At 51.6% G+C, this 15,474-nt stretch overlaps 1 protein-coding gene across 1 annotated transcript in view; it reads right to left on the reverse strand.

Annotated features, from left to right (window-relative positions):
* Positions 1-704: 704 nt before the first annotated feature.
* CFDP1 (chromatin remodeling protein CFDP1) overlaps positions 705-15,474 on the reverse strand; it is a 65,916-nt gene continuing 51,146 nt past the window's right edge. Inside the window, exons 6-7 of the mRNA XM_086469220.1 lie at positions 6,309-6,467; positions 705-837 (exon numbers count right to left, since the gene is read on the reverse strand). Coding sequence (XP_086325346.1) covers positions 747-837; positions 6,309-6,467 — 250 coding nt within the window. The 3' untranslated portion in view covers positions 705-746. The remainder of the gene's footprint in view (positions 838-6,308; positions 6,468-15,474) is intronic.

A 15,474-nucleotide genomic window follows, 5' to 3' on the forward strand; every position in this document is an offset into this window, starting at 1 on the left:
ACACTCCTTACTGTATGCGACCCTTTGTCCTCTGCTTCCCACACAAACCACACTGCCAGCATGCAACAGTGTTGGGATGGAATACTTTATTCATGTGAATGCTCAGATCCTGGCCCGTCCTGCCTGCTGCAGCTGCTCCCATTTCTTGATAGCGTGAACAAGGAAGGATTTCTTCATCGGCTTGCTTAAAACCCCCACAGCACCATCAGACCCCACAAACAAGTACAGACAGTTCGGCTTTGTCTAGGCAAGAGCACAGCACAGAAGGGTAGGGAGTGCTGCGGGGCTGGCAGAGCGGGGAGAAGGGCTCCAGCCCACAGCTTGCGCAGGCACAGCAGCCATGACACCTTCCCACAGCTCCGCTCTCACCACCAAACACGCCAGCCAGGCCTTAACCCAGGCTCCAGCACCCTCCCAGCCTTGGAGGCTCCTACTGCCGCCAGAAGCACCCAGGGTTGGCAAAGGATGGGTGCTACCACCTCTTCTTGGAAAGTTGCCTGATGGAATCACAATGGTCGGTTCTGTCACCTGCTGGGCCATTTAACCCTCAAAGTGCCCCCTGCCCACTGACAAATACCCTCCCCAAACTATTACAGTAAAAGGAAAAACCTGTATGTTGAGACACACAGGCTGAGTCTTGGGTAGAGAATGGTTTCCGTGCTTGGTGGTCTGGTGGTGACTGGCAGCCCCCAGTCAACACTTGGGCACAGAAGGGAGCAGGATCCCCCGCAGCCACCCCCAGCATGTCAGGGCTTCATCCTGCTCAGTCTGATGTCGCGTTCGATTTCGAACTGCCTGTGATCCACACGCTCCAGGAATGCTTTCCTCTCGATGTACCTGCAGGGAGGCAGAGAGGCAGAGGCTGTAAGCAGTGCCTATAGCAGCCAGCGCTGCCCCCAGCTTGGGGCAAAGCTGAACCCAAGGGACAAGCAGGGAAGGAAGGTTTCATCTGCCTCCCTCTCTCTCTCCATGAGCTGATCACTGCACCGAGTGACTCCTATGGACACCAAAACCACTCTGTAGCCTGCTGGGTGTCTCCTGGGGGACTCGCAGAGGTCTGGGGTGAAGGGTCCCCGTAGGCTGGAGATACGGGCTGGCTGCTTCTGGTTCCAGCTCTTCTCTTACGGCTCAGAAATGACCTTCACAAACAACTTGAACCAGCTGAGGGCAGGCCCTCAGCAGGAAAGATGCTCCACCCTGGTGACCCTGCCCATGCAACCCCCAGCAAAGCATCTTACTCAACCACAGCAGCACAACCCACCACACAAGCTCATAACAGGCACAGGGAGCATTAGGGAAGCAAACAGCATCACCCACCAAGCCTGAAGCAGCTCAGGGATTCAGGCCGGGGGTTTCCCAGCCACAGAGCAGCTCCTAACGACCGCTGAGTATTTACTTCTCCCTCTCAGCGAGGCACCCGAGTGCTGCAAGGAAGAAGGCAAGCACGCCTGCGCCTGGAAAAGCACCTTACCACTCATTAATGGCATGCAGCTGAATTTTAATGTACTTTGCTGCAAACCCTTGCCACAGACAGCCCGGGGCTGTGCTACTAATTAACCTACAGAGGGAGCGAAATTGCAATTCAAAACAGGAGCTGTAATTGAATCATCACAATTGTTTTGCATTTGTTCCCGGGTGGCAAGTACTCCGCTTGTTGTGACAAGGTCATTATGCTCCAAACTGCTGTGAGGTGCAGGAGCCACTGCTTTTCCTGCACTGCAGCCGGTGCCCGCTAACCAGAGAAGCCCATTGCTCAAAAGCAAGACCGAAGGCTGCAGGAAAGAATGAGCATTGCCAGCTCTGCGGGTTTTCCAGGCTCCTGGGGGGCTGTCAGCGTGGACGAAGGTGTCTAAGACCCAACTGCATGGGAAGGCTGAAGCCACCAGCATCACTGGCCCCTCTAGGACAGAGGGGCTGCGCTGCCTTTGGTGATGTGGTCTCTGCTTTATGCTACAACTATTGAACCGGCGCTGAATGTGCTCCCAGCACCAGGGTGCCTTCGCCCTTGCTGCAAGGGACGGCCCTGCCACTCCTGCCCACCCAGTCGTCATTGGAAACGAATTAATACACATTAATTTCAGCGAGTGATTCCCCCGAGAGGATGAACAGCCCCGCGCATCCCTGCTGCCACGCCATTCCCATCGCAGCCCGAGCCCCTCTCACGCTGACACAACTGGGTCAGCTCAGCTCCGCCGGCTGTGAGGGGCAGGGGCCCAGTGTGGTGTAACGCAGATGATGCGGTGGCCGTGAGGAGGCATTTTTCTGGCCCCCTGCCCCTCGCCGGAGGAGGGCCGTGCACCGAGGCCCCCTCCCCACACTGGCTCAGGAAAGGCGGGCAGGGGAGTGTCGCTTCCCTTCATCCCTGCAAGCGGGAAGGCGACCCGCTCCTGGGGCTGGGCTCAGAGAGGCCACGGGAAGGAAGTCGGGGGGGTCACGCTGTATGTTACAGTGTGTCATATTGCTGGGCGTGTGGTTTTCCTCCCCCTCTGCTGCTAAACACCAACCACAACCACAGCCGGGAAGGCAAGGGACAGGGGTTACTGCTGTTAACCTGGGAACACTCCGACCGCTTGGGCAGCAAGAGCCTAAGCTACCAAATTTGAAGCTCCTTTGGCCCCTCTGCAACTTCCCCCTTCTCCCAAACCCAGCAAGGGGTCAGTGACTTCCTCCTCCTCCTCCTCCTCCGTGGCTGCCATGCCTCTCTGGCGGGCAGGGACTGGCTCCTGGGGGATCGATACGGATCATGAACCAGGAATGCAGTCTCATGGCTGCAGCCAGCAGCTCTGCATGGTGGAGGAACCGTGACATTACCCCGTGGCGCTGTCCTTGGCTGGCCACGGAAAAGCGCCGTAGAGGCCAGAGCAGACCCCTGTGCGTACACGGGGGTTTATGGGGCAGGCAGCCCTGCTGGTTTGTACTGCATGAACACAGAGGCTGGAGGTGCTGACAGGCACAAGCGGGGAAGCAGCAGGTCTGCAGGGTCGATGCAAACCCCCTGCCCCCTCTGCCTGAGCTGCGGCTCTATCTCCGGTTCCCAGCCTGGCTCCACGCAGCCAACAGCAAGGCGCTGCCAAACGGCAGTGCAAAGTGCACGAGCAAGGCACAAACGCTCGTCCTGTGCTTGCCTAAATGACCTTTGGTACCTGAATCAATACCTTCCTGTAAATTATCAGCCCGTGTGGAAACAGGGTGGCTGTGATCCACAGCAGAGGAAGGTAAATTTGTTGGGAGAAGAGGCTGTTTCTGCTAATGAGGGCAGCTGCAAACCACTCTGGGGAGGGTTTCATTGGTGCCAGCTGTCCCCTGCCAGTCACCATCAGACACCCCGTGCACGAGCGCCTGGGGTCAGCCCCGCACCCAGAGCAGGGCTGCTCCCCCACTGGGCCTGCCCTACAAAGGTGGCCCAATTAAGAGGCCGCTACCTATTTCCATTTATAAAGCACATCAGAGAGATCAACAGCGAAGGGCATAGCTTCCTCCGCTCCTTACTTCAGCCCCTCCTGTCAAATCCAGGACAGGCCCTCAGGATCTGAGGCTGCACAAGCCCAGATCCTGCTGCTGGGGAAATGCAAATTGGCATCGTGGGCTGGTGATAGGAGAGGTGGAAAATCAGAGGCGAGGGTGGACACAGCCACAGGGCACCACGCATCCCCTCTGCCTCAGGAATCCTGGGGCCAAGCTGTGGCTGGCTGATAACCGGCAGCAGCAGCAGAAAGATGCTGTGGCCCTGTCACTCAGCTGGCCGCCAGCGTGCTGGCCGAGCACGTGTTGCTGTTGGAGAAAGGCCGGGGAGGTTCGAGGCGTGAGGAGCTCAGGGCTGTGAACAGTGACTTTTGCGAGTTTACCACAAAAAATAAAATCAGCCTGCCTTCCCTTCCGAGCAAAAAGAAATGCCTCCTGCCTTCCCCGAGCCATGCATGGACCATGTCTGCAGCGCGTGGCATTGGGCAGGCACCTCCAGGAGCGGGTCGTGGCTCTCCTCGTCAGGCGGACATTTACAAGCACAAAGCAGGACACGTCGGGAGCAGAGGTTTCTGACGCACGTTGGCACCAGGGACAAAGGCAACGCCCCATTCCCTCCTGCCTGGGTTGAAGGGTTAGCAACCGCTCATTACTCTTTTTATAGAGATGTGTAAATGATTGCCCACTGAAGGGTGAGCAGAGGCTACATTATTAAAGGAGAAGAGGCGGCTGCAGAAGGGATGACAGGCTCCTGCAAAACGACCTGAAGCCAGCAGCAGCTGTGTCTGCGTGATGTGCCCCCCAAGCAGGCTGGCTGCTCTGTACCACTGAGCATGCTTTGCACCACGGGCCTTTACAGGTGGCCTGTAAGCACAAATGCAGCAGGCTGCATGTCCATCAGTGCTCCTCCCTTCTCCCTTCCTTCACCTTGAAGGGGGAGGTAATTTACAGCGAGCAGATACTTGGTTGATCCCCTCATGTTACAAGCCTGACTAGCACAAACAGACTTGTAAGGAGTGTCTAAAATCACAGCATCATGTCTCTCATTTCTTTAAGGACAAAACCCGCTTCCCAATGGCCCAGTGGATTTTCTATCCTGGGATGTGACAGGCAGCAAAACCCAAAGCTGTCCAAGCTTACAGATGCTCTTAAAATCACTGCTCTCTTCTTCAGCCTTCAAGGACCATTATGTTAGCATCTCTGGCAACGTTTGCCAGGTGTGAAGAGTGAGCTGTCCTGCTTATATGGGGTGGGAAAGGAAACAGCACTGGCCAAGAAAGGTCGACATACTGGGTTTGAACAAGCAAGGGATGGCACAAAACATTCACACAGGGCAGCCTGGACTGTTTGAGGTGTGTACCCAGTCCAGCTGAGAGTGATGGGCCCTGATTCAGGCTGATTCCACCGGCTGTGGAACGAAACAGTGTGTCTCGTCAATCGTCAGGAGATGGTCTGGCTTTTAATGGTGGCACTACCACCACCAGCCTAGTCCAGAGCCGTGAAGGCCCAAAGCTGTTACCGCACTTGCAGCCACTGAAGACACCTGTGTAGGGCAAACTCTCACTCTGCATCCCACCAGGACAAGTCAGTCAGGTGCCACAGACAGAAATTGGACCCTTCCCTGGAGGTGGGGTCTCCTAAAGTGGCCTACAGCTCCTGATGAGGCTTCATGGGAGAAGCTCACCCTCCTCCTCCTCCTCCATCTCAGACAGAGTCTGGTACACGGCCTGGCCCTGCCTCCAGACTCCCGGCATGGCCCATTCAATGGAGAGCCTCAGGGCTCTGACCCCGACATTCACTGTGTTGCAGACGGCATCGGTGATGATGTGGTGCACGTGTGCTCCACCACACCTATACGTGATGTAAATCGCTCACCTTCTTGGATTTCAAGGATCTCAGAGGAACGCCCTGTCCCCCTCCAGCACTCCTATTGAATCGCTCTACTTGTTCAAGGGCAAGTGTCCAGAAACAGATCAGAGCAGATGTGATGGAGAAAGGGTGTTGTTGAAGGGTGCGAGGCCAAACTAAAAAAACCCAGCAGTTATAAAATACCTGTTTGAAATACAAAATCCAATCTGTTGGAATGCAGAAGCTCTGAGTTTTTCCCGCAGACTAAAAGAACAGCTTATAATAAAAACACATTTTATGAGCTGTCCAGTAAGCCGGTTACGTTTTCCCAGGGCTTAGCAAAGCACTTGTAGTGGAAACGCCACTTCTGATCTTATTATCCTTCCCTGCAGTGCATGTTATTAACTTTCTGTTTTATTTACAGCGTTGCCATTTACTTTTATGATACTTCCATTAACTTCATTGGAGTGAACATTGCTTCATGCACACAATCAATGCCCAGCGCTGCCATAATCTTTTACGCACCTTGCCAGCTGTTCTCGGTTTGCATACGTCCTTATGCAGGAGGGAGGACAGATGCAGCTGGAACATGTCATTTGAAGAATGGAACAAAAAACATACCTCCCAATTTGAAACTTTTTTTTTAAAAAAAAAAGAAACCAGGGCAAAGGCAATTGTGTTTCCTCATGGGAGTGCTGCATTGGACTGGTTCACGCTGCATCTGTGCCACTAGCAGGAGAGAAGATAAAGCACAGCCAGACTCTACTTTAGCTGGACTTGAAGAACTCACAAGGTCGCTAGCAGAGAGCGATAGGTGCTCACAGACTTGCCTGTCTCCCTATGATACCTAGCGCAGCTACTGGTCTTATGTATCCCTTGGATAAATCCTTAAGAAATCCCATGGGTTTGCTGAACTCTCTGTAGCAAGTGATGGGGTTCCTACACGTACGGGAAGTAGTGGGAAATGCTTGACTATGATTAGGTAAAGTCCCTCTTACCCGTCTTTCCCTCGGTTATGGATTGCCAGCTCCTCCACAATCCCTTCCTCCTCCTTGAAGTTCTCCCAGTCCAGTTTAGATTTCTCCAGTGTGCTCATCTTCTGCTTTTTGGAGCTAATCTTCCCCAGGAGGCTGCTCATACCGCTTGGCCTCTTCACCCTGATGGAGAAAAAGGAGCAAATGTTACTTAAATACAGGGAGACAGCATCAGTGAGCAATTAAAAACGGAGCCGATAAACGTCACATGCGTGAGAGTGGTGGCCTTGATGGTGGTTAGCCACCACAACTAAACAGATGGCCACCAACTTCAGGCAGCCTGCAGGCGGCAAGGTCACGCTTCCTGCAGATCCTGCTCTGCTGTTCCCCTGGAAGCAGCAGAGTTCATTACACACATATCTCAAGTGCTTGCTTTTTGTGAAAGGGCTTTTTCATTTATCTTCTTAAGAGAACAGAAAGCTTTCAGGCCAAAAGAGATCATTAAATCATCTAGTCTGACCCCTTGTATATACCAGGCCAAGCCATTCCACTGATCACCTCCGTGCTAAGCCCGGTTCTTTGTCTTCAGTTTAAAGTGTTGTTTTCTGGAAGGGATCCAGCCTCAGTGCGTCACCAGCGCTGACAACACATCTAGGAATTAACCATTTCATTGGTATCAACATGCTTGTTTTCAACTCAGTTCTCTCTATCTTTAGGTTCTGGTTGCTGCCGCTTCTTCTAAATCCAAGAGCATGCTGGTGCCCAGGCAGGTCTCATTAGTAACGTACTCATACACCCTAACGAACTCACATCTGAATTTTTTTTTTTGACAAACAGATGGAGCTCTTTATGCCTCTCATTGAAATGCATTTTGTCCTAGCCCATACATCATTTCTGAAGGTTTATCCCCTTGCTTACACTTCAATGCTCTTTGAAGACAGGGGCAGCAGAACCACATGTAACCCCCACCCTTCTCCTGATCACGAATCTGTTTCTGTCCAAGGATCCCCTAAATCCTGTCAGCTACACCACCACACGACACGTTGAGTCCCAGTGCACATGAACTGCGATCCCACACCATCTCGCAGGTCCCTGTTCAGCAGGAAGACACTTCCATCTTTCATCTCCTTGTTCTTAGAGGACTGAAATCCCACCCGCATCGTGGGGCCCTGGAATCTCCCCTTTATGCTGGGAAATGCACACACAGGGACTCAGGTCAGCCGGGTCGACTTCTGAGGAAGACAATTCACAGGGCTAGGAACCCGTAAAACAAACGCCTGTTAACCCTTCTTAAACTCCTCCCAGGAGAGGGGGGCAAACAGCATCCCATTGAACTCGGTGTTTACCCACATTCCAGAGATAACTTCAGGTCTGCAGGGCCTTTGCCTTCGAAAGAAGCCAGAGAGGAAATGATTCTCGTTCCTGAGAGATGGAGGAATTTGGCGGGGTGGGGGGGGGTGGGGTGGGTGGGGGTGGTGTAAGGAAGGCAGCCAGGTGAGCGTGGCAGACTGCTCTCCATCAGTTCTCTCCAAGCACAGTCCTGCCCAGGGGTAGCCACTCTTGGGAACACATCCAAAGCTGTCCTTATCGGATCATTAGGGTGGTTTATGCTTCCATAATTTGCAAGCCTCTAAAGGAAAATAATTCTGCAGTTTATATGGAATTAAATCAAAGAAAATGACATCTTTGCAAGCCTCAGCCAGAAGATTCTCAATGCAAGAATGGCTGGCCATGGTCACTTGGGGTTGCAGCTTCCTGACATAGACATATTTGGGCTACAAACCCTGGATTAAAGGCATCTTGGCAAGCTTCATAGCCACTGGACAAAGCTGCCTGCCCCTCCTCATACTGCCCAGCCAGAGGAGCAGAAATGTCCTAGGACCTGGCTTTCTTTCAGTCCCTGCCCACCGCTGGAGAACATGCCAGCATGCAGCACTTTTCACTCTGAAGGGTCACAGAGCAAGCTGAATGCTCTTTTATTCACCTTTATCCCTGAACATCTCATCAAGACGCCTACAGCCCTTCACATCATGATTACACAATAAAACCTTGATCCTCGTTCAGCCTCTGATTCTCCCTTACTTTTCAAGACATGATGGCTCTAAGTACCCTTACCTGCAGGTAGCAGGAAAGTAGTGCAAGAAGGCAAAAAGTGCAACAATGGTCTTAGTACAAGATAACATCGGAAAGATTCGGTTCCCACAACTGGCTATGTGGGACTATGCATGAGCCTTGCACAATCACCAAGCCTAGTATCAGATGCATGTTCAAGTTGCGAGGATGTAGGAGGAGAGAAGATGGGACAAGTAAGAAGGCAAAACCAAACAAAATATTGGGCAAGCATCCCCCATGGCATTCCCTGCTGAGCAACTGCTTGGACGGCAGAGCCTGGTGTTCATGCACAGCAGAGCAGTTCCTTACGCTGCACTGGGAGGCCTTGGGTTTTAGCACGGGACTTAGTAAAGATGCTCTGAGACAGATAGAGAGAAGTGCTATGACTGATCCAGTTGGCAACGCTCCTCTTCCCCAGCCTGGCAGGCAGAAGGTGTTTAAATTAACACAAAGTAGCCAATAATTAATTTCTCTGAATACACCTAACTTTCCAGGCTCGCTTGTGCTTATAATTTTGCCTACCTTTGAAGTGGGAGAAGCAGAGATGCAGAAATGGAGGGTGTTGTCTCTTGTCCCTAGATATCTCCTAAATGGTTTTTGGGGCAAAGAACCCTGATGGCAGAGAAACCACCTCACCTGTCCAAGGGCACTCACTGCTCACCTGCGTCTGCCAACTCTTCCGTGGGTGGGAGCCTACAGCCACTGTACAGCTCTCCTACAGACAGGCCTGATGGTGCAAAAGAGACAGCATGCACTTGGAAAACCCACTTGGAGCCATCTCAGGATCTCTCCTGGGCGTCAGAAGAATGCCTGCGCTGCAGAGTGACAAGCAGGCTCAGAAGCAGGCTCACACATGCCGAGACTGATGCCTTTGGGCTGAACCTCGGGCTGTCAGCTGCCGGTGGGGAAAAGTTGAGTTGGGACAGGGGCCAGTCAGCCAGGCTGGGCTGCTGCACATGTCCCTGCACGAAACACAGACTGGGACATGCTGGCAGGCAACTGCCATCCCCAAACCACAATGGAGGATATACACGAGGGAAGGGAACCAAAGGCAAGATGGTTCATGGCCAGAGGTGGAAGCAGAAGCGGTGCTGGCTTCACAGCAGGGAGCAGGGGCTCCAGGCTAGATGAAGGTCACTCATCACACATCTTTTTTCCCATGGTAATTCCTGGCATAAATTAACAACGTCTACATGCACCCATCTATCTGTAACAGTGCTCAAGGCCTCTGCATCTCCTCTTGGCCATGGATGTCAGGATCACCCCATGTTTGAAGGTACAGAGTCTAGGTTATGAACACTGACCTCTATCAAGGGCTTCCAGATAGCCACAAGAATACTTGTAAGTCAATGGTTCCTTCAAGGCAAGGGAAGCTAACGAAACAGGGCAGACTATGCTGCACCCTCGTGTTGATGACTACTCCAAAAATACTGCTAATATCTGGTGTCAGCCCCGTGCCAGAGATGGAGCCTGGGCTGGATGACCTGGCTCTGCTCCTGCCCGGACAATTCTGTGCTGTTTGCAGCAGGACCAAGCCTGGGCCAGGCAATGAGACGGGGCCAGGCACAGGCTGAAGGACATGTTCGAGTCTGCTGCTGAGTCTTCACACGGCACTGAGCCTTTCATCACCCTGAATAAATCCAACAGTGAACCTGGGGGGTGGGAATTCCTATGCTTGTGCCAAAATGAAGTAAATGAGAGACATTAAAGTCCAATTAAAAACTTGCTTGGCCTTAAATGCCTCATCTGTTTAAAAAGCAAGTAAAGGGGACTGATTAATTGCATTCAGCGCCAACAAGAGGAATTATTACCCTTTTTGTACTCATTAAGGGTATCTGCTGTGGCATCTTTAATCACTAAGGCATTTAAAAGAGAGAAAGTAATTTGCTAAGACATAATGGATCCCGGGGATGAGAATTAGGACAATCCCTATTTAGGACACAAAGACATGCTCTTACTTTCCACGATTAAAAAGCACAGCCCAAATCAGCCCCTGAACCAGCAAATAAGCGTGCTGGTGAGCTCTGCCTTGGCAGGGGGATTCCCCTGCACACATCTAGTGTCTTCAGGACAGGGACCATGCCTGTGCATCACCCAGCACTGTCACACAGGGACAAACAGCAAGCCAAGGGCTCCCTTGCTGTCCTACCACAGGTGAACATGCTCTGTATTCCTGTCCTTAACAATGAGGCTTCCTCCCATCTCAGTGCGAGCCTGCAGCCCAACCAGTACCTTGGAGAACTGCTTCTATACCAACGATAAAGTGGCACTGTCACGCGTAAACCCTGCTGTCTTGTAACATGAAGGTTGGCAGCATCTGGGAAATGTGTGCCTGCCTGCAGAGAGGCTGCCTTCATCACAAGCTTTGTAAAATAATTGTCAAGCAATAGCGAAACAGGGCTACAAATGTCTCGTAGTGTGTCCTGCCAGCCAAAGCAAAATGAGTTCCTCTCCCACCCACCTAGAGACAGGTGCTCTGAAGGCCTCCTGACACTGATCCCACACGCACTAGAGGTTTCAGTACTTCATCAGCCTTTCACTTATGTAAGTCTTCCCCAATGACTAAATTTCCTTGCTCAGCCCATGACTTGCTATCTTATTCCTAATAGCTACTAAGAACAGATCATTCTCTCACTTTTCACAACAGCCTTTTATGTCTTTGAAAGCTTTTCATATCTCCCTCCCTGCTCAGCTTGCTCTTTCCTAGACTAAACAATCCCAAGTCCTTTCAAGCTTTTCTCATTCCTTATGGTTTCCAGCCCTCTGTCCACTCTCGCTGCCGTCCCCGGACTCTCTGCTATTGGCCCACATCTTCCTCAAAATGCAGCATCCAAAACAGGAAAGAGAGGGCTCCAGCCACGGCTTTACCAGTACTGGGAGCAGGAGGAATGCTTCAGATGCCTTGCGAAGCATGCAACTCCTTACATGGCCTCCTATGACGTGTGCCTTTTTCACAACCGTGTGACAGCATTGACTCACGTCGAGCCTGTGATTCACTGAGATTTCTGTCTGCTCCGCTGCTGCCAAGCCAGTTATTTCCTTCCTCAACCCATGTAGATGATTACTTCTGCTCAAAGGCAGAGCTTTGCACTGGTCCTTCTGTGCTGTTCCTCCTGTTTGTCCCCGTGTTTCCCTTGACACAGCGGATCTCAGATGTCTTCACAAATCAGCCTCTCCTTTTCACAATGCTCATACCACAGCCATTGAAGAGCAACACTGGGGAAAGCACCTTCCATCTTTGTGAAATACCAATGGAGACAATTTAGCAGCTGAACCAGTGCCAGTTGGCCGAACAAGATCAAGCCGATGGCCAGGGGACCAGCAGGCAGGGACCAGCAGAGTCAGACTGCAGGAGGAGCTGTGATGGTTCATGCTGTCCAACTCCGATGAATGAAGGGTGCCCAAAGGACACCTACTCACTTGATCAAGGAACCAGCAGCGTCCCCAGCTCCAGCCTGCAGCCTGACCTCCACCCTTGGGGATCACAAGCCCTCTGCCGCTGTTTCTGCTGGCTCTGCGTGAGCGTGCAGACCGCAAACCCTGTGCCGCTTCTCCATCCGCCTTGTATCATCCTCCCTGCTGTCAGCAACAATAGATTCTCTAGCAGGAAGGTCCTGCTTCTGTTTACTATCAATACTTTTAAGAAGGGCTCAATTTGTAAGAAGCGAACACTGAACACAAAATAGGATGTTACTAATGCTTAGCTGACGCCCCAACCCTCCCCCACTCCCCTTCTTGTTATGTCACATCTTGGGGAAATAATGTGAGCAAATGCACTTAAGAGGACAGTCACTGATGTACACAAACCACGAGCGAGATGCTTGTTTTCCCTCCCTTAATGAAATCCAGCCCCCCAAGCCCCTGTTAAACAGAGTGGCTAATAACCTGTTTTGCCAATGAGGATTTTGTGACAAAGCGGCTGCTGCAAGACTTGGACCAAGAAGCATATTTTTTAGATGATGCTGATTCTACCAAGGCATCCTGCACACCCTGCAGCTATGTGGTAGAGGAGACAAGAGAGTGGGGCATCTTCTCTGGCCTCATCGCAGGCTTTTGCATCTCCCAGAGCAGAGACGATTTGGTGCTGGGCACTCTGTCACCTTGCAGCACACATCCAAAACATCTGGTGACTCTCCATGAGGCACTGCAGAGCAACCTTTCTTTTTGCAGAAATAAATCTGGACTCACAGAGGTGACATGACTTCATCAGACGGAAATCTTGTGAGGCCAGGAAAGACCTCGTATCTCCTGCCCTGGCCTTTGTACACATATTACCAAAGAAATCACCTTTACCATTGAAAAAGGCAGGTTACACCTACAACCTAAAAAATCTGCTTTCAAGGAAGGTTCAGAAGTAGGATGGATAGTTTTTGTTGTGTGTTAGACAATGAGACCACTGCAACAGGCAAGGGCACTTACACTGTTTGGCACAAGAGGACAAGCAGGAGGCAACCACTCGCAGGTCTTTTTCAGCATGGCTGAACGGCTTTGCAAATCTCCAAGCAGAAGAGCCCAACTGAAAGAGAAGCTATAACACAAGCTGCTTCCCTGCTGGCTCCCTGCAACACAGAGCAGCACATCAGAGCCCATGATCAGAACAGGATGCCGGTGAGCAAATATCACCAAGTGCAGAAAGATGACATCTCAGGCCATGCAGCCCTGAAAAGTACCACATTCATCATGAAGCCTGGGTCTCCTGCAGCCCCTCTCCTGCTCACCTCCCTTCCTCATTGGAGCCTGCGATATTTACTTGCAGCACAGTGACAACAGCTCTGTCCCTGTCACCCCAAGCGCTTCAATGGCAGGGATGCAGGTGAGAAACTCTGCCACTCAGCAAAGAGAAGAGCACAGATTCTGTAAATAGTAATATCTATTCCTGCCACGAACTGCTGTAAAGCTGAATAGTTTCCTTAACGGCAGGAAATGGTTCTCATACAAACTAACCACAGCTGGGCAACTGATGCAGCCAGTAAATACTTTCATTTTAATAAAGTGGAAGATTCCTGCCCAGCAGACCATGGATCACCTGCCCCACTGTCCGCCCTTCAATCAACAACGTGCATGGGTGCGTAAGATGTTGCAACAAGGAGGATGTATGCAGAGACCTGGCTGGCAGCCTGTGTGCCAGCTCTGCTGTTCACTCCCAGCCCTTCCAGACCATCTTTCTCCATGGAACAGTGAAAACACTGGTGGGAGGGAAGAGGGGCACACGGCAGGAAGGGAAGCATGGCGCCATCTGCTCCTCAAGGTCAGGATGGTCTGGCTGGACAGAGCAGGCAGCAGCAGAACGACAGTGCTCAGTACTGCCAGCTTGCAGGAACCTTCCCCAGAATGATAAAATAGGTCTTCCTCTTCAGACCCTAAAACCAACCAGCTCTTCCCATCCCTCATCCTGCATAACTGGCCGAGGACAGAAAAATCTCACAGGCCAAACCCAACTGTGTTTCTTTTTTTATTTTCCCATTTAGCATCATTTCCCAAAGAGGCTCTCAGATGGATGTCGAGGGCAGCCCAGCTCATTCTCTGCCCTGCCTGTCACAACAGGTACTTAAAAAAAAACCAAACAAGAAAGCCTCCCCTATGCCGAACAAACAAACATTTAAATCCCAAGTGGAAAAAAAAAAAAAAAAAGCAAGTGAGGAGGAAATGAAGATAAAAGGGTGGATGCTGCTGGAGGGCTGGCAGAGTGGTGATGATCTTGTTTGGATGGAAGCAGCCAGGACTGAGCAAACATGGGCCAGGCTGGCAGGGAGAGGACTGCCTGATTCCCACGGCTTGGCCAGGGCAGCGCAGGCCGAGGAGCTCACTGCCAGCTCAGATCGTGGTGCCCGTCCATATGCTCCGCTTGCTGAGCTGGTAGCAGATACCCTACAGCACGCATAAACTGAGCCAAGGAACCTACCTGGAATGCTCTAGGCGTAGCAGTGATTTTTTAAAGGCAGGGTTATAAACCCTTATCTTCATAGTGAGGATCATAAAGCTTTTTGCACTCTGAAGAGCAACATGCACCAGACCATGGTGGAAAAGCAGCCATGACTGGGGCAAAACCCATTCAGTGGTGTGGTGAGGCACGATGGAGCAGGCAGCACAGGCGGACACGTCTAAAGGTAGCAAGAGACATGAGTACACTGGCAAAACGCAATTACCCTGCCTGCGATCCTGCCACAGACTGAGGCAAATTTAGTTCTACTGCATGGAGGGCTTTGCTGACAGGAGCAGTCAGCAGCTCCCGGTGAAAATACTCTGAGTACAATTACCCTACAGAAGGCGGCTGCTCTGACTGCAGCAGGGCCGGCCTGAAGTACTTACAACAATGTGGGCTATAACTCGAGCCAACAGCATGAGGTAGCTCTCCTCAGGCTTTTGCCAACCCAAGTTAACCCCAAGCTGCTTTGCCATCACTGCTGCTGCAATGCAAGCTAGCAAAATCTGAAGAGCTAAGCCAAACCCCAGGTAATTTCCCATACCCCCCAAGCCCTCAGGACAGCCTCACAGTGAAGACCCCTACATGAACACTGATGTTCACAGCTTCTCTGCGCTCATAGGAAGTCTTTGAGACCAACTCTGCTGAGCTGAGGAGGTAATCCAGGATCACAGCACAAAGGAGAACTATTGTTAAAATAAGCAACATGTCAGACACAAGGAAGAGAAGTGTAACCTCTCAAGAAGCAAGAGCAATAGCTCTCCTTCTCACACACCTGATTGCCTTCCTACAGCCAGGGTCTATGTGGAAAAGAGTTTAAGATGGAGATAAAAGGCACTGCCAAGCAAGGACAGCCAGACTGTTACACTCCGGCAGCCCAGCAATCGAAGTCTGGCTGAAATGACGCAGTTTCCATCAGGGTGGAGAGGAAAAGGCAGATGCGACAGACTAAATGCATGTGTGACGCTGCCTTGGTGAGGGTTGCTGCAGGCAGTGGCAGAGCTTGCCATGGGCACAGTTGAATCTGGATGTATTTGTGTCTAAATATAGTCAGTGGGGGGAACAGAGATTTGTCACAGGGGAAAAAACATGTCACTCCCACCTCCCAGAGTCAATGCGCAACGGCCTCACAAAGGGCAAGGCTCCAGTATTCCA

The sequence above is a fragment of the Leptosomus discolor genome, chromosome 8, assembly GCF_034619465.1.
Source record: "Leptosomus discolor isolate bLepDis1 chromosome 8, bLepDis1.hap2, whole genome shotgun sequence".
Classification (NCBI taxonomy): domain Eukaryota; kingdom Metazoa; phylum Chordata; class Aves; order Leptosomiformes; family Leptosomidae; genus Leptosomus; species Leptosomus discolor.